A 25,010-nucleotide genomic window follows, 5' to 3' on the forward strand; every position below is an offset into this window, starting at 1 on the left:
TAAGGGAAGGCAGGAATTGATCAATTTATGTAATGTTGGATTGATGATAATTGTATAAAATAATATATGTGATGAATAATGTTTGTAACTGTCACATGTTAACATGGTTTGTTTTCTTTTATATAAATGTATGTTTGCCTATGTCTTAAGTGCTAATTCAATAATAGTGTTAAAAATAAGTTGGGGTTATTAAATCATTGAAGGTATAGCCTTATTCACTTCCCTGGAATGAGTATCACTTAATCATTAGCCATGTAAGGAGGCATAAGGAAAGCCATGTGAAGGGAAATAATATTTCTTGAGATTCCTTCCCTCATCAAAAGAAAAAATAAAAACAGGTTCCAGTGATCAGCTAGTTTTGTTTAGCATTAGATATGCTTTTCCATGAATGCCAGTCTCTTCCCATAGTAATTCCAAGCTTCAGCTATCATTTCAGGTCTGCTCTTTCTTTATGGCTAATAGTTGCATTAGAGATCAATATGCTAACATCATACTGGAGATGGGAAGGCAAATAATGTCACAAGGTCATGGTCGAAGTCCTGAAAAGGATCTACTTCTTGCATTGCCATTGTTCTTTCCACATCCTGGTTGAATTCCATCTGCAATTTTTGAAGAAGAACAGGATCAAAGTTTAACCCATGAAAAAATGGATGATTCTGGAACTGACTGAATAAGTGAAGCCGCCGCAGAGGGTTTTTGCAGAGCAACTAGAAGAAAGGAGCAACAGGATTAGAAATCAAACAAGTACATTAAAGTCTAGCATTACATATGCTAACTTATTTATTACTAGACAATCTTGGAAGTCTATATTTGAGTTGGTTTAGTTTATAAAAAGTAGACTACTAAAAAGAAGGAAAACAACTAAAAAAATCAGGCATATTTACGCATGAACTGGACAAAAGTAAAGAAAAGGAAAAATATATATAGCCTAACCCATGATACAGAGATGATCCCAATTCCATAACATCTGTACTTGTACAAGAATACTAAGGCTTGGAACTCCTTATCTGCATCCATCGGGTCAATACCCTCCCTCCCATCTTTCAAAACTCTGAAAGACTTCCTAGCTAAATTCTGGCAGTGTTCTTGCTCAAAAACAGGATAAACTATATCCTTAAATGTGAATAAGTTCCTTTTCATTCCTTATAACTCTTTAATCTCCCTTCTTCACTTACTTCCTTACTTCTATCAAATTTTCTTCCCTGACTTTCTCTCTAAATATTTCATAAGCCTGTTTTCCCTCACTTCATAATGCAGTTCCTGTTTGTATTAGACTAACTTACCATTAATTTCTCTACAAACAGTCTAAAAATTCTATAAATAATAAATGATTGTTATATAACTTGTATTGATTCTTAACCAATGTTTTTATATTATCACTAATTTATTATAATTATTTAAACCACATATGTTTTTGTTTTATTTTTGAAGATTGTAACATTATCATTCTTAAAATGTTTTCTAATACTTTGGAGCTTTTCTCCCTGGGCCTCCACTGAAAATGGACTTCTACCTAGTTGGACTTTCCTGGTAATCAAATGTCAATAAATAAATAAAAAAATCATGTCTTTAGCCAACTGGCTGTCATGCAGGGTACAGACTGCATATTAATAAGCATTCTCTCTGTTGACCAAGTGGCACAGACAAATGAATTTACACAGCTTCCACAGAACAAGTACAGCTGTGATTTCCAAATGAAAGACAGACGCATCTAAAGACAAGTAACTACAAGAATGTAAAATTTAAAAATCAGAAATTAAATAAGGAGTGATTTGTGGTTAAGCCAGATAGATGGTGCAGAGGTTTTATATGTGATCAACATTCCAGAAAATGGGGTTTGGAACAGGTATAGATATTTGAAGGTTAGCTGAAGGGAGACAGGTAGGATCAAGTGCCTGTAATGACTCACTTTTTAAATTCTCCAAGTCTTTTGAGTTTCTAATGCTATAATGGGAATGAACCCCATTCCTAAGTCAAAGTATGATTAAAGTTCATGAAATTAGTATTCTTTCAATCTTTGATATTAGCCAGAAGTGCTCTTCGTATCACCCACAATGTGCCCAGAATAAAATCCTTCTGCAAATCATATGAAGTTACATGTATCGGTAACATATCTAACTACGAGTGTAAATTCTGTTTTATAAGACCCATTGCTCCTACATTCCTACCACTGTTAGAACTGTCTGGGTATCCTTCTTCTACATTGCCCACATTTATGCCTGTAACTCCTGGTATGTTACGACTTTGTCTCTCTCTGTACATAAGACACTGTAGTCACTGGGTGTAGCAGTTTCATTGATCAATGCTACTTTTGTCTTCTTTTCATGAACTACTATATGTGGTTTTCTCGCATCTATTTTTTGAACTGTTGGTAATGGGTGATCCCATGTGATATAAACTTCATCAGTTTCTCTAATGTTTTGTGGCTTATGTTTCCAATGCTTCTCAGCTGCTTCAGTATTATAATGTTTGCATAATCTCCAATGCAACAGTCTTGCCACATTATTATGCCTTTCAGAATACAGTTTCTTTGCCATTAGTATATCACACCAAGCAACAAGATGTGCGATTGTTTCCATTTCCTTCTGCCTTGTTTACCAATTTCCTAAAAAACTTTTTTGGGTCATCAATAAATCGCTGCAATTGTCTGTTTCTCTCACATGTTCATTGGACTTTGTAAACCAACATGTACGTACTCAACTATCCCAGGCCATCAATATTAACTTTTCATTGTTTGGTTTAAATTCAGCTCTCCTTAACCATTCCTGCATTTGGTCCTGATCAACATGAGGTTGTTCCAAGAGTTTTCTGTACTTGTAACTATATTTATGCATTTTCCACATTTCTTTCCCTCTCATCTGATCCTTAACTTTATATTCTTTCTTTTGATATTCGGCACATTCAGTTGCTGCCCAATTTTTATCTACTTCTGGTTTGGTCTGCCCAATTTTTATCTACTTCTGGTTTCATTTCCAGTCCTGCTTGATACAGATATGCTTTTCATAGGTTCATAGGTTCATACTAGGCTATCTGCCCAAGGGCATTTATAAGCCTAGCCAGAGTGTGTTTGGCTTTCGCCACCCATTTTAAATTAATTTTGCTATGCCTTTTTTTAAGGTTAGTATACTGTGCCTCTGTCTAACAGTGACACAGAAGTGATAGCCGGGGTAAACCTACGATCTCCCATCCACTCATCAAGATTCCTCTTAAAGAGAGTCAATGTGGGACTCTGCCTAACCTGGACTGGGATTTTATTCCAGAGTGAAGGGAGCCTCTGGGTTATGAATCTGTCCCTCCAGCATGTCCTATTTATTTCAGTGCTGAGGTTCAAGTCTCTCGAGCGTAGCTCGATGGGATTTGGATTTTCTGAGGTGCAGCATGTCCATTAATTCTGGGTTGGACATGGCTTTATCGTCAGGCACAGATCGCCTCTGAGCAGGCGGTATGCCACTGAGTAGAGCTGGAGTTTCTTTAATCGGGCAGCATATGGCATCTGTTTGAGCCCTTTGATCCTCTTGATGAGGTACTTTTGGGGTCTTTCCAGTTGCTGCAGGTGTCTGGTAAGGTACATCCCAAAGGGGGCATTGTACTCAATTATGGGCCTGATGAGGGATGAGTAAAGAGGCACGATGACCTCCCTGATCTAGATGTGAATCCCTTCATGATTAGGTGGGCTATATAAAATGTTTTTCTAACCACTTTGGCCACGTGGTTGTCAAATGAGAGATTGCTATCAACTTGGGTCCCCAGGTCCCTAATGACTTCTTCTGTACTTAATGGATTACCACCTATGTGGTAATTTGTGGGCACTTTGTTTTTGCCAAAGGGGATGACTATACACTTTTTGGCGTTTAGCTTGAGGCCATGGCTCTGGCACCAGTTGTCTGTTTCTATGAGGCCCTTTTGGAGGATGCTTGTGTCGGCTGGAGAGTTGATTATGGCGCCCAGTTTGCAGTCATCTGTGAACTTGGTCAGCCACAGTCCTTCCGTGTTGGCCTGTACTGCCAAGAAATATATACCGAACAAGAGAGGTCCCAGGACTGAGCCTTGTGGGACGCCACTTGTAACTGGTTTGGAGTCTGACATGGCTCCAGCAATTCTAACCATGTGGGTTCTGTCCTTGAGCCAGTTTGCAACCCATCTAGTGACATAGGGGTTTATATTTAAGCTGGTGAGCTTATCTATAATGCCTGAGTGGGGTATTGTATCGAAGGCTTTTGCGAGGTCCAGGTAGGCTGTGTGGACCACCTTCCCCTCGTCAATGGTCTTGGTGACTGTTTCAAAGAAATCGACCAGGTTTAAGAGGCAGAATCTGCCCTTAACAAAACCAAACTGGGTAGGATAAAGTGTCTGTAGGTCCCCAATATCTTTATTTATGAGGTCCATGATGATCCTTTCCATAGCTTTGCAGACCAAGCTAGTCAGGCTTATATGGGGCGATAGTTTCCAGGATCCATTGAGGCACCACCTTTGTGGAGAGGGACCACTGTTGCTGTACGCCACTCTTTGGGTACATATCCTGTAGTAAGGCTAAGATTGAACAGTAGTTTTATGTTTGGGTTTAGCTCTTCTTGGAGTTCATGTAGGACGCAGCCCGGGACACCATCTGGTCCCATTGATGCTGTGTTTTTTGCTTTGGAGAGGGCGGCTCTTACCTGAGCATCTGAGATGTCAGGGGGGCAGCACTCTGTTGGGATAGATATTTGCCCTTTTGGTGGGGATGGGGGGAGAAGTTTACATTGAACCTGTCAGCTAGGATGTTGGCAATGTCTGTGGGCTCAGTGTATTTTTGTCATTTTGGACTAATTCTGAGCATATCTGGGAATTCCCACCCAGGTTCCTAACATAACTAAAGAAAGCCTTGTGATTATCCTTAGTGTCCTGTGCAATTTTTCTCTCGAAGCTGGCCTTAGACGATTTTATGAGTGCCCATAGTTTTTTGCTAATACTGATCAGAGATGCCTTCCCTTTTTGGGATTTTGCTCTATCATGTAGTAGCTTCCTCCTTCTATTGTATAGTTTGTTTATAGCTGGGGTCCACCAGACAGGATGTCTGCCTTTGGAGGATTGGGTCTTGGTTTTATTTGGGATTGCACGATCCATGCATTCCTGAAGGTGTTCATAGAATGCGTTTATAAAGGATTCTGCTGTCTGGGCTGTATTTTCCACAGGCCCGGGGGCTTTGAAGGATTTTGCCTCGGTTTTGAGGCGTGTGAAATTTGCTTTAGAGAAGTTTTTCACTGTGGTTTTCTGGGCAGGGGGTGGGGTCGGGATGTGAATATCCAGTGAGATTAGTTTATGGTCTGATCTTACCAGTGAGGGATACACTTCTGGTCTGGAGCATAGTGTCCCCATGTTGGTGATGATCAGGTCCAGTATGTTTTCCCCTCTTGTGGGAGTGGTAACAAGTTGTTCCATAGCATTTGAGTTTATAAATTCTAGGAACCTTTGGGCTAGGGTGTTGGAGCTAGAGTAATGCTCCCAGTCTATGTTTGGGTAGTTGAAGTCGCCCAATATAATGGTGTTTGGAGAGACCTTCATATTTTCCAGTATTCTCAGGAAGGCCAAGTGGGGTTCCTCTGTTTGGGAGGGTGGTCTGTAGCAGGCTATAAACTGGAAGGCAGTTTTACCCACAGTTAGTTGCACATGGATAGTCTCTGATGCTTCGTGCTGTGCCACCAACCTGGAGGTGTGGGTATCTTTGATGAATATTGATACTCCCCCTCCTTTTGTGGTTCGGTCCAAGTTTTGGGGCAGAAAAGCATGGTATGAGGTATAACCTAGTAGTGCTGGGGTGCTCTCGGGAGCCTTGAACCAGGTTTCTATTACTGCACAGATATCGATGTTCTCCATGCTAAGGAGAGTTTCGAGTGCGTGCATCTTGAGGTTTAGACTTCTGGCATTGAGTAGCATTACTCTTAGTTTCTTATCCCTTGTGATACCTATGGAGGTGGGTTTGTCTTTTGAGCCTTGCCTAAAAAAGGCACTATGGGGGTAGCAAGAGCCTTTGCCAATATACAAAAGCCCATGGGTGACAGGTGCAAGCCATCCCTAGCGAAGCATCGTGGCTTGTCGAACATGTCATCCCAGGCTGACAGGCATTGGATCTCCTTTGAATGACACCAACACTTAAGCCAATTGTTGAAATTGATCATCTTGTCTTCATATTGTGGCATCATTCTTGGTGAGGGTAAGATGCTACTCAAGATCAGGGTCATACCGGCCTGGGCTACATGGTCAGAGAGCTCCTCTATGTCTCTTTTCATGTAGTCCAGGGAGGTACGTCTCAGGTCATTCACACCAGCATGGACAATGACAGAGTCATATTTGTACTTGCCTTGGAGTGACCTGAGTGCTTGTGTTATGTGGCGGATCCTAGCGCCCAACAGGCAGCTCACCATGAACTTCTCCTTGTTCAGCCTGGTGAGCGGGACGTCAGTGTGCCTGACAATAGAGTCACCTATTACAAGTGTATCAGGTGTGTTGTTTAGCCTTAAGGGCTGTGACTGTTCGGCACACTGGCTTTGTGAGCTATGTGTTGCACGTGTTTTGTTTTGGGGTAGCAGTTGCTTGGGTGTCTGCTTTGGAGGACTCTGCTGCTTAGGCAGATTTTTATTTAGAGCCTCCGAGTATGTTTTTGTGTGTTTATGTGATTGGTTTGTTGTCGTGGTAGGTCTATGTGAGACTGGAATTGTAGTGAGTGTGGTTTCCTTCTCCTCCTGACTGGTTACGCCAGTACTGAGTTGAGAGAGCTTAGCCTCCAGTTTGGCTATATGGTTGCATCTCTCACATGTGTTGGAATGTGTTGGGAGGAGGAGAGGGTTGTCTGTGTACATGAGGCAGTTGTAACATTGCCTCAAGATTCCCAGATTCACCAGCTGGACCGGAGAGGAGATTGACAACTGACCTTTGGACATGCTAGAATAGTATTGGGAATTCCTTTATAATTGAAAAAAGGGCCAATGGGGAACAAGGTACTCAAGGGGAGTTTGTGAGGGTGTAGTGCTTTTAATTTTTTAGAGCTGACTTATATAATTGCTTTAGTGAGCAAGTGCCAGGTAACTTAAATGCAGTGTGTTACAGGTAACTTAAATGCAAAAACGACAAACAGTAACTTTCTTTCAAGTGAAACAAGGAAATAAGTACAGTAAGCAATGCAGATATCACTAGGGATCCACAGAAGTGCTAAAAGGCCGCGTTTTAGGTGGAATTAGCGTTTCAGGAAATAAACAAACAACAAGCATACAAACAAAGCTAGATTCAGCAGGCCTGGATCTAGTCTATGCTACAGCAAACAAGGTGTACCAATTTCAGTAAGAATCAGTTAGAATATGCAGGCACTATAAGTCTTTAACCAGAAATTCCCTGCTCAGAAGGGCAGAGTCCAGCCTCTCCTCCCACAAGAGTGCAGACCGCAATCCTTCTTAACATAAAATAACTGGCCTGAAGCCCATGTGCTTAAACCAGAACTAATACACTTTTAGAATAACAGACACTGAGCTCTCAATCAGCAGTTCCCAACTTAGAAGGATGTAAGCTACCTGTCCTGCCACCACAGTGCAGGCCACAAATCTTCCTAATGTAAAACAACTGGTCTGAAGCCCAAGTGCTTAATCCAAAAGACTTAGAAATGATAGCTACACTTTAATCAAGTTACTACCAGCAGTAATAAATACAACTGAATACTTTAAAGAATGCCTGGATTAGTGTTAAAGTTATACAAACAAAGCTAGATTCAGCAGGCCTGGATCTAGTCTATGCTACAGCAAACAAGGTGTACCTTTTGCTAAACTAAGAAGGGAAGTCATCTTAGACTTTTTGTCCACATGTTTTAAAACTTTATGTTTGGACCTTGTAAGATCAGCAGATGTGTATGCAGTCACTGCAGTCCTATAATTGCAGCTCTGTATAGGTAATCGATTTCGATGAGTCCCACACATCCTTCAGAATGGGGAATATATAATCTTGGTATACACTGATTTTATTAAGTCATTTGATAAGCATGAAGCATTTTTCTTGTTTTCCTGTCCAACGATCTAATACCTTTTGGAGCCAATAAATCACTCCAGAACTGTAAGTTAGGACAGGAAGAGCAAATTGGTTTAGAGCTTGGACTTTGTTCCTAGATGTCAGAGCTGTTTTCGGTATGAATTTTAGCTGTCTGAAGTATTCCTTACTAAGTTTTATTCACATTTGTTTATATTTTATTTCTCATCCTTCATCAGTTCCTAAATATCTATAAAATCCCCCTTGCTCAACTTCTTTCATGCCACATTCCTGTCCCAGACTGATATTTTCTTGATGCTGCAGCTTTCCTGCTTTAAAGGTTGCTTTTACACATTTATCAAGACCAAATCACATTCTTACATCATCTGAGAAAGTTTTGACCACTTGTAGTTGTACTTTCAGTTCCTCATCTGATGAACTATACACTTTTAAATCATCCACAAAAAGAGTACGACAAGTCTTTACACTTTGTTGTTTTCTGGGAGCCAAATTGTAGCCATGACCTAATCTGTTAAGTAGACAAATTAATGGCAATATCCCCCTTTGAATGTGTATTCCTTGAATAATAATTTGTCCTTTATCATGACTTAACTACAAGGTGGTTTGCCACTGTTCCATGACTGCTGTAATATAATCAATCAATTTAGGGTGTATCTTACATATTTACAAGCACTCTTTTATCCATGAATGTGGGATGCTGTCAAATAGGCCACCCTCACAAACTCAGGAACCTCACATGGCCTTTCCTGAAAACACTGGAGGATAAATGTATCACCAAACACCATCATACTAGTGACTTCAATTACCCCTAATATAGACTGGGAACACTACCTCAAGCCCAAACACCCTAGCCCAAAAGTTCCTGAATTCATAAACTCAAATGCACTGGTGAGATCAGATCACAAAACTAATCTGCTGAGTCCTCATCCCCACCCCCCCTGAAATAAAAAAGACCACAAAGAACTTTCTCGAGCCCGGCTTCACACTCTAGACTAGTAAGACTCTTTGTACCAAAGGCAAGCGTCCAGTCTGGTGGACCCCAGCCATAAACAAACTCTACAACAAAAGGAGGCTACTACAAGATAGAACTAGTTCAAAATGATGTGAAGATTACTGATCCTACAGACATTGGCAACATACTTCAATACAATACCCCACTGGTATCATTGAAAACTCATCAGCTTAAATGTCAACCCATACATCACAAGATACATCTGACACAGATATCCTTCAGCTTGCAGCAGCTGGAGAGGCCTTTGCCTGACATACAAGGCCATGTCAAACCCAGATTTGATGAATATGCTTTAGCCTAGTATGAACCTATGAACCTATGAACCTAAATGCTTTTTTTTGTACTCTATCCATGCCATACTTAGATTCCTCCCGCTTTTTACAGTTTTCTGTTATAACTTTATTTAATGACAAATGCTCCTTTGTTCTGCATGACTTTCTTTTGTAACCCTTTTACTCTATTGCCATGACTGAGTTCTTCTAAATGATTATAAACTCTGTCAGCATTAATTCCAGTGTATAGTTTATACATTGTTGGAAGGCAAGTTATTGGCCTATAGTTTTTAGGATAACTTGCACATTTGCTTTTAAAGAGGAGTATTGTTTTTCCTGTTGCTAAGAAGGTTGGCATCTATTTCAGGTGCTCTTATAAATAGTTCTTACTCATGGCTAAAGCTTCATGTGAAGATGTTAATACTTTTAGCCATAAGTTAGGTACTGTATCTGGGCCTTGGGTTTTCCAGTTAGGAGCTTTTCTTAATTTTGTTTCAATTTCTCTGGCCATTACTTCATCCTATTTCATATCCTATGTATTTGAACTCCTTATTTTTTTTACTTCTATCCGTTCAGCATCTTTGTTATGTTCCACAGGATCTTCATAGATATTTCTCCAAAATGTGTTTATTTCCTCTTTTTTGGTGGTGTTTCTATTCTTTTTGCCTTTTTTACTAATTTTCCATAAAACTTTATTGGGTCATCAATAAGTCACTTATTTTGTACATTTCCTTTATATTTATTTACATATCTTCTAAGTTTTTCTGCCTGTGCTGATATTATTTGCAATAGTGTTTGTTAAGTCCTGATCTGTTCTGATACTGTGAGTTGCTTTTATCACGTCTATCTTTCTGAGTATTTTTGTTGATCTGCTCCCTCTTCTATACTCTTCTAACAGTGACACTTCTTGTCTTAATTGCTTTATAGTTTTCTATGTTTGATACTTCTATGATGGTATTTGATTTCTTTTCTTCCTTTCTCATACTGCCCTGTGTTTTTGTGGTAAAACTTTATCTGTTATTAATTTAGCTGCACAATAGTATACCCTATTTACTTCTGTTATATCGCATGAATTTCTATGAACAGTCCTGATTATTCTTTTGATTTGTTTTATCAGATTTCTAACATTGTTCAATCATGCTGTGATATAACCTGTGTTAGATTTTTTACACCAAATCCTTCACTTCACATGTATTCTATAACTTCAGCTTCTATTTTTTAAACTTCTACTTTACTAATTTTCTATTGTACGTTCCCCCTTTGTGATCTTATTTTTGTATTGTGAAATTTTCCATATCTGGGCATCTTTGCCTGTATTTCTCTTTATATATCTGTGGGCTGCTTTTTTGTATTGATTAATTTGACTTTCTCCTTTGCATAACTATTGCACGATATCAGATCTCTCTTTCTTTCCCATGTCCATATTTCTTTTTTTATACCTTTCAAAAATATCTAGATTTTGTTCCTTATATTTTCACACTTCCTCAGTGGCTTCTTTTTCCAAACAGCCGAAGGTTTCTTGGTCTATATAATGTTTTTCATGAATCTGGTGTATTAATGAGCACAAATTTGCATTTGAAACTTTTGACCGTTTTTCTTGTGCAAGTGTTTTTCTTTCCTGTAATTTCTCTCTTAATCTTTTTGTATATCTTCTGTCTGGAAATTCTGGGCTTCTTGCATAATAGTAACAATGCATAATTTCTTTCTAATCCTCAATAATCCACTCTATCATCTTTATGGCTCTTTTTTGGCCTATTGGTTTTTATGATTTTTGTGGACTACTACTTCCTTCTACAACAGGGGGGCCATCCTCCCCCTGGGCTTGACCTGGCCCCATTGTAGGAATGTTTGTGTATTTTGAGGATTCAACACTGTAATTTTTTCCAGTCCTGATGCCAACGTACCTACCAGGATTAGGCACTTTTTTATCCCGGGACTTGTGCACCCAGCTGTCTTTTTTATTTTTTAACCTACTTCTGTCCATGATGTATGCTATATAAAACAGTCTTCATATCAGTATTTTCTTGGTGAGATTTTGAAAAAACAGGGTCCACCTCATGAAGTTACTATACAAGACTTGAGGATGAATTTAGTTCCAACAATACTACTCTCCTTTGCTTGCTGCTTTTGTCACCTCTCCATTCGGACTCCTTTGTGAGAGAAGGCATAAGGACACAACCACTCTGCAGTGGAGGCTGGTCACAGCGGTAGGAGTGTTGAGCTAAACAGGAGAGACATAGTTCAAAAGAGGGTACAGCATGACATGTGCACTGCCTGGGACAAAAGTTAGAAAATGAGGGTGGGGATCTCATTCTGTGGGCACTCATCTGTGTCTCCTTTCATTCTTCTATGAGTGCAATACCCATACTCTTCTTGGTAGTTACTGACTTCCTTGATCCAGGCAAGACAAATAATGTTAATTAATAAATTCACAATTCTAGAAAGGAATCCTTCTCCTTACAGGGCACAGTGAGAGCCTCTCTGACAATGGTCAGCTCTGATAAGGGGATGCAGCAAGCAAACATCAATGGACTTGAGAGAACATCACTCATTAATCATGACCAGAGACATGAGATGGACTTGTTGAGCTATGGAATACGTCCTGCCACAGACTAAAAAGCATATTAAGATGAAGTATTAATTAATTTATAGTTGGGGAAAGAACTGTGCTCTTCCCTAAAGCAACAGATGTGCCAGTGCTGGTGGCATAGTGGAATGAAGCCCTGACTACTCCCTGGGTGACAAATGCTCAATAATGGCTTGGTTTCTTGACTAAGCAAGCAAGGAAGATGAGTAGGCCTATCCTAGGGGCAGGGAAAGGCACAATCAATCACAAGCACTGTCACTTTCTCTTGGAGGAGTTGTGGTGGCACAATGGGGAGGGCTGGGGTTAGGCATTAAGCTCACTGAGCCTATAATGGATGGTAGCCTTTATATATATATTAATGTACAGAAATGTGCATCCACACAGGGAGGGCATTGTGGGCCACCTTGGTGGAGCAGTTCACACATCCTCCACCCAGCTAGTGGGGTTAGAATACAGACATGTTCTCACTGCTAGAATGTCAGTGAGACAACACAAAAACTCCCTTATTATTCCCTGAGAGATGGCCCCCTTAGGCATCTGTCACTGCAGAAATAAATGGAATCCATGGAGTGGAGGTATGAATTACCACTGTCTGATCAAGGGGAGACTTGACGCAAGCACTGGAGCAGACATCACCTTGAAAAAAAAAAACATTTGGGAAGATTGAGCCCCAGATTATGATGAATGTTACCAGGGTCTGAGCAGCAAAGCTGCAGTACTGAGTATCCAGTGGCCTGCTGCCCTGAATGTTGGATCTGTAAGAAAACAGACATTAACAGACAATACTTCAGATCAAGGCATATACTTGTAGGGAAACATGAGACCCAGAGATGGAGCTGCTTCTTCAATAAACCTTTACTTATATATGCTGAATCTCACATGACTATCATCCCACTTTACTCTGACTCTTGAAGGTATACTACTTCTAATACCAAGTATGTGGCATCCCCTTTTATAACAAATAAGAATATGCTCCTATATTATTATACAGAATATATAATTATACATGGATCTATATTAGAACACCGAACATTCACAATGTCGAGTGTCCTAATATCGAACCCTAGCAATCGAAAAAAAAAAAACATTGAACATTCGGAACAACAATTTGCTGTTCCAAAACACATACACACAACACAAGCACACCAAACAAACAGCAATCCACACACATACACCTAAACTCGTACATCTAACCCTACACTAAACTATACATACACCACTACCTATCCACTTACCTTAACCCAAACCCTAACCCTAAGGTCCGTCACTATCGCACAGTCACTTCACCCGCGTCCTAACCCTAACTCACCTAACCCACCCTAACCCACATGTCCACACAATCGCACACTTACCTGACCCGCGCCCCAACCCTAACTCACCTAACCCGCCCTAACCCACAGGTCCACACAATCGCACACTTACCTGAACCCGACCCGTAACTTTCTACCAGAGTGCTGAAACTACCAAAGCAACAGAAATTGACAACCAAATTCTTTCCCTAGGAAAGAATTTGGTTTCCTGTTACTTTGATATTTTCAGCGTTCGCTGAAAACAGGTCGATATTAGAACACCCGACATTTCAAATGTTCGGTGTTCTAATATAGACTCATTATACACAGATCCCGCAAAATTATTATTATTACACAATGTCTAGTTAGTCAGGAAACTGATAAGTCAGAAGAAAACAAGATAATGAATTTTGCTTGAATTAATCACCACCAGTTATACTTATGATTATCGAGTGGGTCCTTGATGATTGTACCATATATAGTAGTGACCATCCTGATTCATTTAAAACCATTTTATTTAACAGCAACATGAGAGAAGACAATGCTTCAGTTACTGGTTGATCCTGAACTAAATTCTGTGTCTGCAGATTTTGTGGTAGCTGAAATCTGATTTAGTGGCACTTTTATCACTACAGTCTCAACTGCTATTGACTGAATCCATTCATCTGACTCTCAGGCACAAACACTTGCTCAGGAATTCTCAGCAGGTGTCTCTGGCTGTGTCTTCACAACTACACATATTCTAATACAACTAAGTAAGATTTGGAGTTTGGTGATGAGTTAGCACAGTTGCCAGGATATGAGATTTTTCACCAAAGTACTAATCTAGTGTCACTTTACTCATTTCTTCTTCTTCCCTTAGCTAAAACAAAATTTTGGAATTTCTGTCATAAAACTGCTTCTGTTTAGCTACTGTTTCTGCAAAACCTCTGTTACTTACATTCACCTGTCTGGCTATAACAATAAAAAATAACAGGTCCTGCCACAGACCGTGCTGTGTGGATGCACAATTCTGTACTTTCACATATAAAGGCTACCTACCACCCATTTTTACCGAGCTTAGCCTTTAAAATGAATGGCAGCTTCAAAATGCAGACACTGCTTCTGGCTTAGTTCTTGAATTGGGATATTCCTTTACTCTGGCCTAGTTCTTGCACTGGGGTATTCCTCTACTCTGGCCTAGTTCTTGTATCAGGGTATTCCTCTACTCTTGCAATAACAAACAATGGTTAATTTGACTAGCTGCAGCACATTTCATTAGCATATTCTTTACAACTTAAAATGGGCACTCATATGTTTGTAGGTGTATACTAGGCTAATGATCACTAGGGCCCTTAAAAGCCAAGCCATGAAACCCAAATATGACCCACAAATTTGATTAATATTTGATTTATAGAGGGTGATTTACTGACTGCCTCTGTCCAGCAGAGACATAGGAGCCAGACCAGGGGTGAATTTCTGATAGCCATTCATTGATCCATGTTGTGCTTAAATAGGGATATGGAGGAACTCTGTTTCACATGGATGGGGAGCCTGTTCCAGAGAATGGGAATTCTCTGAGAAATATATCTCCCTCTCCAACATGTACTATTTATGTTGCAAGCAAAATTTAGGTCTTTTAGTCTAGTAGTTCTGATGCTGTTTGTTTTGCGGATTTGCAAAGGATTCATCAAAACAGGGTTAAGGGATACATTGTATGCCAAGCAAAGATCATCTTTCAGAAGTCTTTTAAGATACCAGATAAAGAGACAGAGCCTTAAGGTGATCAGCATAAGATATTGTGCTTACTCCCTGTTCTTTTTTAAGGAACCTTTCTGGACATTCCAGTTGCTGCATGTGTCTGGTCAGATGCATACTGAAAGGTGCATTATTCTCTATGAAGGTCCTGATGATGGCCAAGTACAGTGGTATGATGACCTGTCTGGCCCTAAATGTCATGCCCTTACTTATAAGTTGAGCAACATTTCTTACTACCTTGGAAACATGTTGACTGAAGGCTATGTTACTAGCTACATGAGTTCCCAGATCCCTGACTAGTGAATCAACTCTTAAGGGTGTTTTATTGATGATGTAGTTACCTAGGGTGGCAGACTTCCCCAAAGATAATACAATGCATTTCTTGGTATTGAGTTTTAAGCCATGGCTTTAGCACCAAGCATATGTCTGTATTAGACCTTCCTGAAGGGTGTTTTCATCTTGGAGAATTTCAATGACTGCTCCCAGTTTGCATTCATCTGCAACCTTGATTAGCCAGTGGCCTTTGACATTAGCTTTGACATAAAAGAAATAGATGACAAAGAGGTTTGGGCCTAACACAGATCCCTGTGTGACTTGTTTGGTGACCAACCTCTTTGTGGTGGTGGTGGTCTCACTGATTCTAACAACCCTGGATCCTGAGCTAGCTAGCTATCCAGTGTGCTATAAAAGGGTTTATATCTAGTTCCATAAGTTTGCTGACAATGCCCGAGTTGGGTATTGTATCAAATGCTTTAGCCAGATCTAGGTAAGCAGTATGCAGTTTTCTTCTCATCCATTACCCTAGTGATCTTTTCAAGGAAGTCCACCAGATTCAGTAGGCATGACCTTCCTTTGACAAAGTCAGACTGGGATGAATCCAGTGTGGATCCAGTGTGTGGAGTTCTCCTATGTCCTTGTTGATAATTTCCATGATAATTCTTTCCATGGCTTTGCAAATAAGACTAGTCAGACTAACGAGTCTGTAGTTTCCAATATCTGTTGAAGGTCTTCTCTTATGAAGGGGGATGACTGTCACAGTCCTTCAGTCACTTGGTACAAAGTGTGTTTTAAGACTATAGTTAAATATTGACTCCAGGGATCTTGATAAGTCATATTTTAGACTACTCAGAAGGCACCCTGGGATGTTATCAGGGCCTATGAGGCAGTGTTCTTGGCTTTAGTGAGTGCAGTCAGTATATGCTCCCTAGTTATAGTTGGAGTGTTTATGTTTGAAGGTATTATTGGGGGGGGTGGTTGGGGCTGAGAGGGTGGTAAAGTTGGAACTGAATTTGTCTGCTAACAGATTTGTTATATTGCCAGGCTTGGTAAATATGGCACCATTAACCACCAGTTCAGCATGCTGTCCTTGAGGTTTCTGATATAGCTATAAAAAGCCTTATGCTTATCTTTCACCTGAGAGGATATCTTAACCTAAAAGTTGGCTTTGCTTGACCTAATTAGCCCTCTTAGTAGCCTATTCACTTTGATGAGGGAGTTTTTATTTTTATGGGAATTACCCTTCCTGATTTTTGCCATATTTTTTTCCTTTTGTTGTACATCCTGTTTAATTTTGGATGCCACCAGGGCGTTTTTTTTTTTTCTGGGACTAGTTCTGGGCTTACTTCTGGTAGGTACAGCAGCCCCTATGCAGCCATTTACATGGTTATATAGAGTTTCTGAGAGCAATTCAGCATAGATTGGTGTGTTCTCAGGTTTTTGAAGGGCATTAAATTTTGACAAATAATCACTTAATAACAGGTAACTTACTTTGGAATACTTCCTAACTGTTACTTGATTTCCAAGACAAGAGCTTTATGGTTGGACCTTACCAGAAAGGATGCGACACTGAGGGGGTGCGGTATTTTCCCATATTTGTGAGCATGAGGTCCAGTATGTTGGTTATAGTGGGCATATTCGATATTTGGTTAAGGGTGTTTGTATTTATGAAGTCCAGGAATCTCTGTGTCTGCAGGTCTGAGGCTCTGTAGGATTCCCAATCTATACAGGGGTAATTAAAGTCTCCCATGAGTAGGGTGTTAGTTTGTATGGTAAGTGCGTGCAGTAGGTCCAAGTATGCATTGTGAGTTTTTTTGGGACATGGAGGGTGACGTATAGCTGGCTAGGATATGGCATGGGATTATGTCTATAGTAATCTACATGTGGAGGAACTCCAGTATGTGGTCCTGTTTGACTACCCTAGAGGTATGCTTATTATTGATGTATATTGAGAATATTGAAACACCTCCAAATTTAGACCTTGTCTGTGCAGCTACTGGTCTAAAAGTGTGGAAAGCACTGAAACCTTGCACTGCTGGGGTACTCTCTGCTGCTTTAAACTATATCTCGGTAACTGCATAGATATCTATGTTCTCGAAAGTGAGGAGGGCTTGGAGGGAGTGTGTATATATATATATATATATATATATATATATATATATATATATATTTATTTATTTTTTTTATTTAGGCTCCTGGGATTCATCAGTAACACCCTGAGGTTCTGTTGAGTTGATTTTGCTATGCTGGTAAGTTTGCCAATTTAGCATTGCCTAAAAAAAGGCACTATGGGGTTGGACAAAGCCTTAGCCAGTATTCAAAAGCCTATAGGGAAAAAGTACAGACCAGCCTTGGCAAAGCAATGGAACGTGGTCTGCTGACCATGTCCTCCCAAGGTGACAAATATTGGATCCCCTTATAAAGACACCAGAAAGACAGCCAGTTGTTGAAATCAGTCATGTTTTGTTCATATTGTGACATCATCCTCAGTGATGACAATATGCTGCTCAGTGCTAGGCTCATCTACTTGAGGAAGAAAATTAAACTACACCCAGGGATAGATCTGATAGATCAAATATTTTTTGTGATGATTGGAAGGAATTGAACCAACTATATAGTTAATTTAAGGGTTCGCCCTGTATAAGTAATTATATTGGTGGTGTAATGAATGTTCCTCCGTTCAACAATGAATGTTAAAGTTTTTACTTTTGTAACATGTGATTTTGATTTTAATCCAGATTGGTTTGTTTTTGGTTTAAATCAATGTGTGTTGGTTTTGTATGTATCTTGTTGGTCTGAAGAAGCGGCATTGATCTACCGTGAAAGCACTCACTATATTTTGATAATAAATTATTGTCTCGTAAGTCATGGTAGCCTGGAGTTTCTTTTTTTTTTTAGTTGTTTCCACTAGTGTCTTATTCCACGCTTTTGTTCAGCAATTTCTGGTTTGTTTTTTTGGATTCATTGTGCTTACTTTAACTGCTGAGACATGCCTGAAGGCATATCCAAGGATCTAGAGTTGAATATGGCTTTGAGAATGGATCATTTACAGTATTTACTTCGTGTTGATGTGAATCTTTTTCTTTCACTGGATTTTTTAGATGCACATGGACCTGATGCTGCTGAACAAGATATTGTAAGTGAATCTCTTTTGTTAAAGTTAAGAGACTTGGAGAATAATTTCTTTAAGCTTAAAAGCTATCAGTGGCAGTGTCTGCATTTTGAAGCTGCCATTCATTTTAAAGCCATTCCACATGGCTTGCATATACTTAAAATGCCTACCTATGGGAATCCGTATCCTGAATTATTGAAGCATTGGCAGACTAAATATTGAATTAAGCATTAATTATTTGAAACTACTTATTGAGTTTTTTTATGTGATTGAACAGAAGCTTGTCACTGAGGTTAATAATGTACAAGAAGAGATTTTTAAAATATGTACCTCAGAGTCTCTTAGACTTTGGTTGGATGAAGCCTTTGATAATGTAGATACTTATGAGAAGAGATTCCAGGCTCTAAAGTTAAAGAAACTACAACGTGACCTTAATGACTTTAAAAAAGGTAATTTTTTGTGGCCAAGTGAATTTAGGAAAGAAACGATCTCAGTGAGTAACAATGTCTGACATCTGGATAGCTTCAACACTCAAGTGAACAACATGGATTCCTCTGTTGAACTGCAGAAAACATCAAATACAGGTGTTACACAGGAGACTACATGAGAAGCAGTGAATTTGAAGATGGTGCTTCTACTTCCAAAGTAGTGGAATTACATAAAAATGATTTTTTTATTACCTATCCCACTTCTTATAGAGCAAGACCTTCGGAAGAAATGCTCACGGAGCAGGGTGAGAAGGGGGAGTGTTCAATACACATCAACACTTCCAATGAAAATGAGACAGAGGCATTGAATAAGTTGGTTTTCAATATTTTGTCTTATTCTTTGACAAAACAACAAATATCTGTTTTAAATAAGGGGTTGAGTTTTATCCCTAGTCAAGCCTCTGATATGATTGAAATAGTTGATCTTAGACTTTTTGCTAGAAATGTTTGTTCATCATTGATGTTCTCTGAGCAAGCAAATGCTGATTCTTATTTTAAGAAACCTAGCACTTTTATGCCCACTCCAAATAAATGTGTTCATGCATTTGTTAGTTTATGTGATAAGGACATTCATAAAGAGTTTTCTTCCCCACATAAGCATAATTTTTATAATCAATCTACTGGAGAAAGATCTGCCTTGAATGAAGTTCGGCATGCTACCCACCTTGAATTTCAACCAGTGGATGAAGGTGGTAGCATTGTAGTGATGGACAAAGATCATTATCTGCAACACATGGAGGCAATGCTAAATGATGAAGAGACTTATAAATGTGTCACTAAATATTCTGTAAAATTTTATGTAGATAGAGTTCATCTGTTCATCTATGATTTGATGTTGACAGGTTTGATTAACTCTGATTTGCATGATTATTTTTATGTTGTTTCCAGTGATACCATTACTCTATTGGCTCTCCAAGATCCATAAGGATATTGTGACACCCCCTATGAGACCCATTCTCTCGAGTAGAGGGTGGATCACAGAGCCTCTCTCTATATTTTTAGAGAAGACACTGAGACCCATCCTGAATAATATGCCAATGGTTTTAAGAGATACAAAAGAGTTTTTAGAAACACTTTATGAATGAGCTGCATCTTTAGATATGATTAGTGATTTTATGTTTATTACTTTAGATGTAACATCCCTATTCACAGTAATTCCTAATGATTCAGGTATTGACAGTGTAAGAAATCCTTTGACCATGAAGTCTGATTTTCCAGCTAACAAAATAGAATTGGTTTGCATACTTTTAGAAATAGTGTTGGAAAATAATGTATTACTTTTGGGAGTAGATATGTGAAGAGAAAAGGTGTAGCAATGGGCCCTGCATGTGCCATTAGCTATGCTAATTTGGTTTTGGTATTATGGGATATTGAGAATGTATTGACCAACAATTGTTACGCACATTTTATATATTTATATAAGTAATTTGTGAAAGATATATTTCTTATCTGGGGTGGCACAGAAGATGAATTAGAGGAGTTTATCGAGATGTTACAAGGTACTACCAATTATTTAAAATTTAGTTTTAGTAGTTTGCATGACTATATAACTTTTCTTGATGTAAAAGTGAATAGAAATTATTTTAGCAGATTTTGAACCAGCATATATAAGAAAGAGTTAAAAAAGAATACCCTTCTACATAAATCTACATAAATCTAGTATGCACCCCGGTCATGTGAGTAGAAATGTATTGAAAGGACAATTCTATAGAGTGATGAGACTTCATAATAATGATGCTGATCTTGAGGTAGCTCTTGTTAAATTAAAGGATGATTTTTATTGAGAGAAGTTACAGAGATCGATCACTACATTTCAGAAGTGTTGAAAACGAGGAGAGATAAGAGGAGGCCTTATTTCTCTAAGATGAATATTAATAATAATGGCAGTCGACAAGAAACAGTAAACATGAATAGGAATAGACCACTCTTCACCTTTTCAAATGATATTAGCATTGCCTGCAATATTTTTAGAAAGCATTGGTCGATTTTGTTAGCTGATCCTGATATTAGGAAAGTTATTGACACACAACCTAAGTTTATTTTTAGGAATAATTTATCTTTAAAATGTCAGTTGTGTTACAGGAATCAGTGAAAAGGTCTATATTCATTGCCTGAATGCAAGGGCACACTCAAGTGTACTTCTTGTTCAGCTTGTAAATTCATTTTAATCTGTACTTCCTTTGTTTATAAAATCAACAGTTTTCAGATTACATTTGAATTTTTTGCTAACTGTAAAACTTAGAATGTAGTTTATTCTACAATGTGATTGGTTTGTGATGCATTTTATATTGGCAAAACTAACCAATTTTTTTAAAGATAGAATCTTAGAGCATCAAAACGATACAGTGAAAGGCAAGGTTACAAATGCTTTAGTGAAGCATGTATTGGAATGTGGTTCACAACATACTTTTAAGTTCTTTGTTCTTGAAGTTCTACTTGTGAGTGATAGAGCTGGGGATGTAAAAAATAAGACAGAATGTGCAGAGCAAAGATGAATTTTGTTATTAAATGCTTTTATTAAACCAGGTCTTAATGAAAGGGTTTCACTTAAGCCTGTTTTGAAAGCACACCCATTGAAGCATTAGCTTGGAGGCTTGTTTTTAGGAGTAATTGGTTAGGTGAAATTTATACTAATATTGGTAATAGGTGGGGACTTGAAGCCATTCATAATATGTTAGGTGAATTTCCTAGGACTAGTTTTTTGATAACACTATTGGAATTTTGTTTAACTCATAACTACTTTATGTTTAATAATGAGTACTTTTTACAAATCAAGGGAACAGCAATGGGAGCTGCATATGCTCCTACATATGCTGTAATATATATGGATTCTTTTGAAAAAAAGTTTATATACCCCACGGATTTTTTTAAACACAAAGTAGTCCTATATAAGCGCTTTATTGATGATTTAATATTTATATGTAAAGGGGACATGTTTGAATTTAGTGACTTTTTTGAATCTCTGAATAACAATGAACATAATCTTTCATTTTCTTATGAGATGAATAGAAATGAAATCAACTTTTTGGATTTGACTTTATTTGAAAGAAATAGTGTTATTGAGTTCAGACCTTTCAGAAAGAGCACGTCAGTCAACATGTTTTTGCATGCTACAAGCATGCATCCCCCTCACTTGTTGAAAGCTTTGCCTTATGGGGAATTCAAAAGAATATACTCACATACTAGCATGGAGTCTGATTTGGATTATGAGTTAAATGAGGTTTATTTAAGACTAATGGAAAGAGGGTATGATAAAAAGCAGTTGCTAGATGGCATGAATAAGGTCATGAATAAGAATAAATATCCCACAAAGTTTAAATTGGATGTTCTTGATCCTTTAAAAAAAGAAAGAAACGTGGAGGACATATTCTTTGTGACCAAGTACACAACTTTTTCTGAAAAATATGTTTCTTTAATCAAGAGGTTTTGGTACTTGGTCAGTGAGGATGAATGTATAGGTGAGTTTTTTCCATACCATATTATATTTTCATTTAAAAAAGGAAAACATTTAAGGGAGATATTAAATAATAATTGTTTATATAAAAAAACCTCTTATACCACCAGTGTGGGAACATTTAGATGTGGCTCTTGCAGTCTCTGTGATAGAGTAGTCAATGTCAGGTCTATTAATAATATTAACCATACCCCCAGGCATTACTTTAATTGTAAATCTACTGGAGTTGTGTATGCACTTACTTGTAGTTGTAACAACATTTGGTATATTGGACAAACGAAAAGAATGGTCAGAGTTAGGATTTTAGAACATTTAAGGGACATTCGGAACCTAAATCTATCCAGCCCCGTAGCTAAACATTTTTTTGAAACTCATGAGGGAAAGTCTGATAGTTTAAAATATGGAGTTCTGGGTAAGCCTTTTACTTGTAGGGGTGATAACATTTCTGATAGGTTATTAGAGTTGGAAACTAGGATGATTTTGAAGTTTAACACTCTGAAACCTCTTGGTTTGAATTTAGAATTGGGCATTTGATGAAATTTAACCAGCTTATTTCATTGATAGCATTTAAAGTAATTTATTATGTTTATATTTATTTTTCATATATAAATTTATTAACAATATATTTATAATAATACATATAAAAATGTATATATTTATTGAGATGAACATTCACTCATAAGGAAATTATTATAAGGTCACTTTAAAAGGTATATATGTTTCTCCTTTTTTGGAATTTATTAGTAAATTGATTAATTGATTGTTTGATTATTTATTATAAAAACTGCTACTGTGTAGCAATTAGTTGTGATCCTTGAAGAAGTAGTGCGAGGTACCAGGTCGTTTACATTAAAGGAGAATTGGAGAAGTACTGGCTGTTTGGTGTGTTACTGGTGGAACACAGAACCTCTCTCTATATTTTTAGAGAAGACACTGAGACCCATCCTGAATAATATGCCAATGGTTTTAAGAGATACAAAAGAGTTTTTAGAAACACTTTATGAATGAGCTGCATCTTTAGATATGATTAGTGATTTTATGTTTATTACTTTAGATGTAGCATCCCTATTCACAGTAATTCCTAATGATTCAGGTATTAACAGTATAAGAAATCCTTTGACCATGAAGTCTGATTTTCCAGCTAACAAAATAGAATTGGTTTGCATACTTTTAGAAATAGTGTTGGAAAACAATGTATTACTTTTGGGAGTAGATATGTGAAGAGAAAAGGTGTAGCAATGGGCCCTGCATGTGCCATTAGCTATGCTAATTTGGTTTTGGTGTTATGGGATATTGAGAATGTATTGACCAACAATTGTTACGCACATTTTATATATTTATATAAGTGATTTGTGAAATATATATTTCTTATCTGGGGTGGCACAGAAGATGAATTAGAGGAGTTTATTGAGATGTTACAAGGTACTACCAATTATTTAAAATTTAGTTTTAGTAGTTTGCATGACTATATAACTTTTCTTGGTGTAAAAGTGAATAGAAATTATTTTAGCAGATTTTGAACCTGCATATATAAGAAAGAAGTAAAAAAGAATACCCTTCTACATAAATCGAGTATGCACCCAGGTCATGTGAGTAGAAATGTATTGAAAGGACAATTCTATAGAGTGATGAGACTTCATAATAATGATGCTGATCTTGAGGTAGCTCTTGTTAAATTAAAGGATGATTTTTATTGAGAGAAGTTACAGAGATCGATCACTACATTTCACAAGTGTTGAAAATGAGAAGAGATAAGAGGAGGCCTTATTTCTCTAAGATGAATATTAATAATAATGGCAGTCGACAAGAAACAGTAAACATGAATAGGAATAGACCACTCTTCACCTTTTCAAATGATATTAGCATTGCCTGCAATATTTTTAGAAAGCATTGGTCGATTTTGTTAGCTGATCCTGATATTAGGAAAGTTATTGACACACAACCTAAGTTTATTTTTAGGAATAATTTATCTTTAAAATGTCAGTTGTGTTACAGGAATCAGTGAAAAGGTGTATATTCATTGTCTGAATGCAAGGGCACACTCAAGTGTACTTCTTGTTCAGCTTGTAAATTCATTTTAATCTGTACTTCCTTTGTTTATAAAATCAACAGTTTTCAGATTACATTTGATTTTTTTGCTAACTGTAAAACTTAGAATGTAGTTTATTATACAATGTGATTGGTTTGTGATGCATTTTATATTGGCAAAACTAACCAATTTTTTTAAAGATAGAATCTTAGAGCATCAAAACGATACAGTGAAAGGCAAGGTTACAAATGCTTTAGTGAAGCATCTATTGGAATGTGGTTCACAACATACTTTTAAGTTCTTTGTTCTTGAAGTTCTACTTGTGAGTGATAGAGCTGGGGATGTAAAAAATAAGACAGAATGTGCAGAGCAAAGATGAATTTTGTTATTAAATGCTTTTATTAAACCAGGTCTTAATGAAAGGGTTTCACTTAAGCCTGTTTTGAAAGCACACTCATTAAAGCATTAGCTTGGAGGCTTGTTTTTAGGAGTAATTGGTTAGGTGAAATTTATTCTTTTGATTGGACAAGGTGGACCAACTGTCTAGTAGCTTTAAGAGGCTTGTCCTATATAAATGAATGAATCCATTGGTGGTGTCATTTTTGTTCCTCTATTTGAGGAAGAATATTAGATCATGCCCACTGAGGGATTTATTAGATGGAATGTTTTCCCCCATGATTGTAAGGTGTTGAACCAATCATTTAGTAGGTTTAAGGGGCTCACCCTATTGACGGTGCCTTTTTGTTC

The 25,010-nt window shown here is 37.8% G+C and overlaps 1 protein-coding gene across 1 annotated transcript in view; it reads right to left on the reverse strand.

Moving 5' to 3' along the window:
* Window positions 1-488: 488 nt before the first annotated feature.
* RSKR (ribosomal protein S6 kinase related) overlaps window positions 489-25,010 on the reverse strand; it is a 310,818-nt gene continuing 286,296 nt past the window's right edge. The window contains exon 10 of the mRNA XM_044054880.1: window positions 489-707. Within this exon, the coding sequence (XP_043910815.1) occupies window positions 489-707 (219 nt within the window). The remainder of the gene's footprint in view (window positions 708-25,010) is intronic.

The sequence above is a fragment of the Protopterus annectens genome, chromosome 13.part0, assembly GCF_019279795.1.
Source record: "Protopterus annectens isolate FY-2018-M chromosome 13.part0, PAN1.0, whole genome shotgun sequence".
Taxonomy (NCBI): Eukaryota; Metazoa; Chordata; order Ceratodontiformes; family Protopteridae; genus Protopterus; species Protopterus annectens.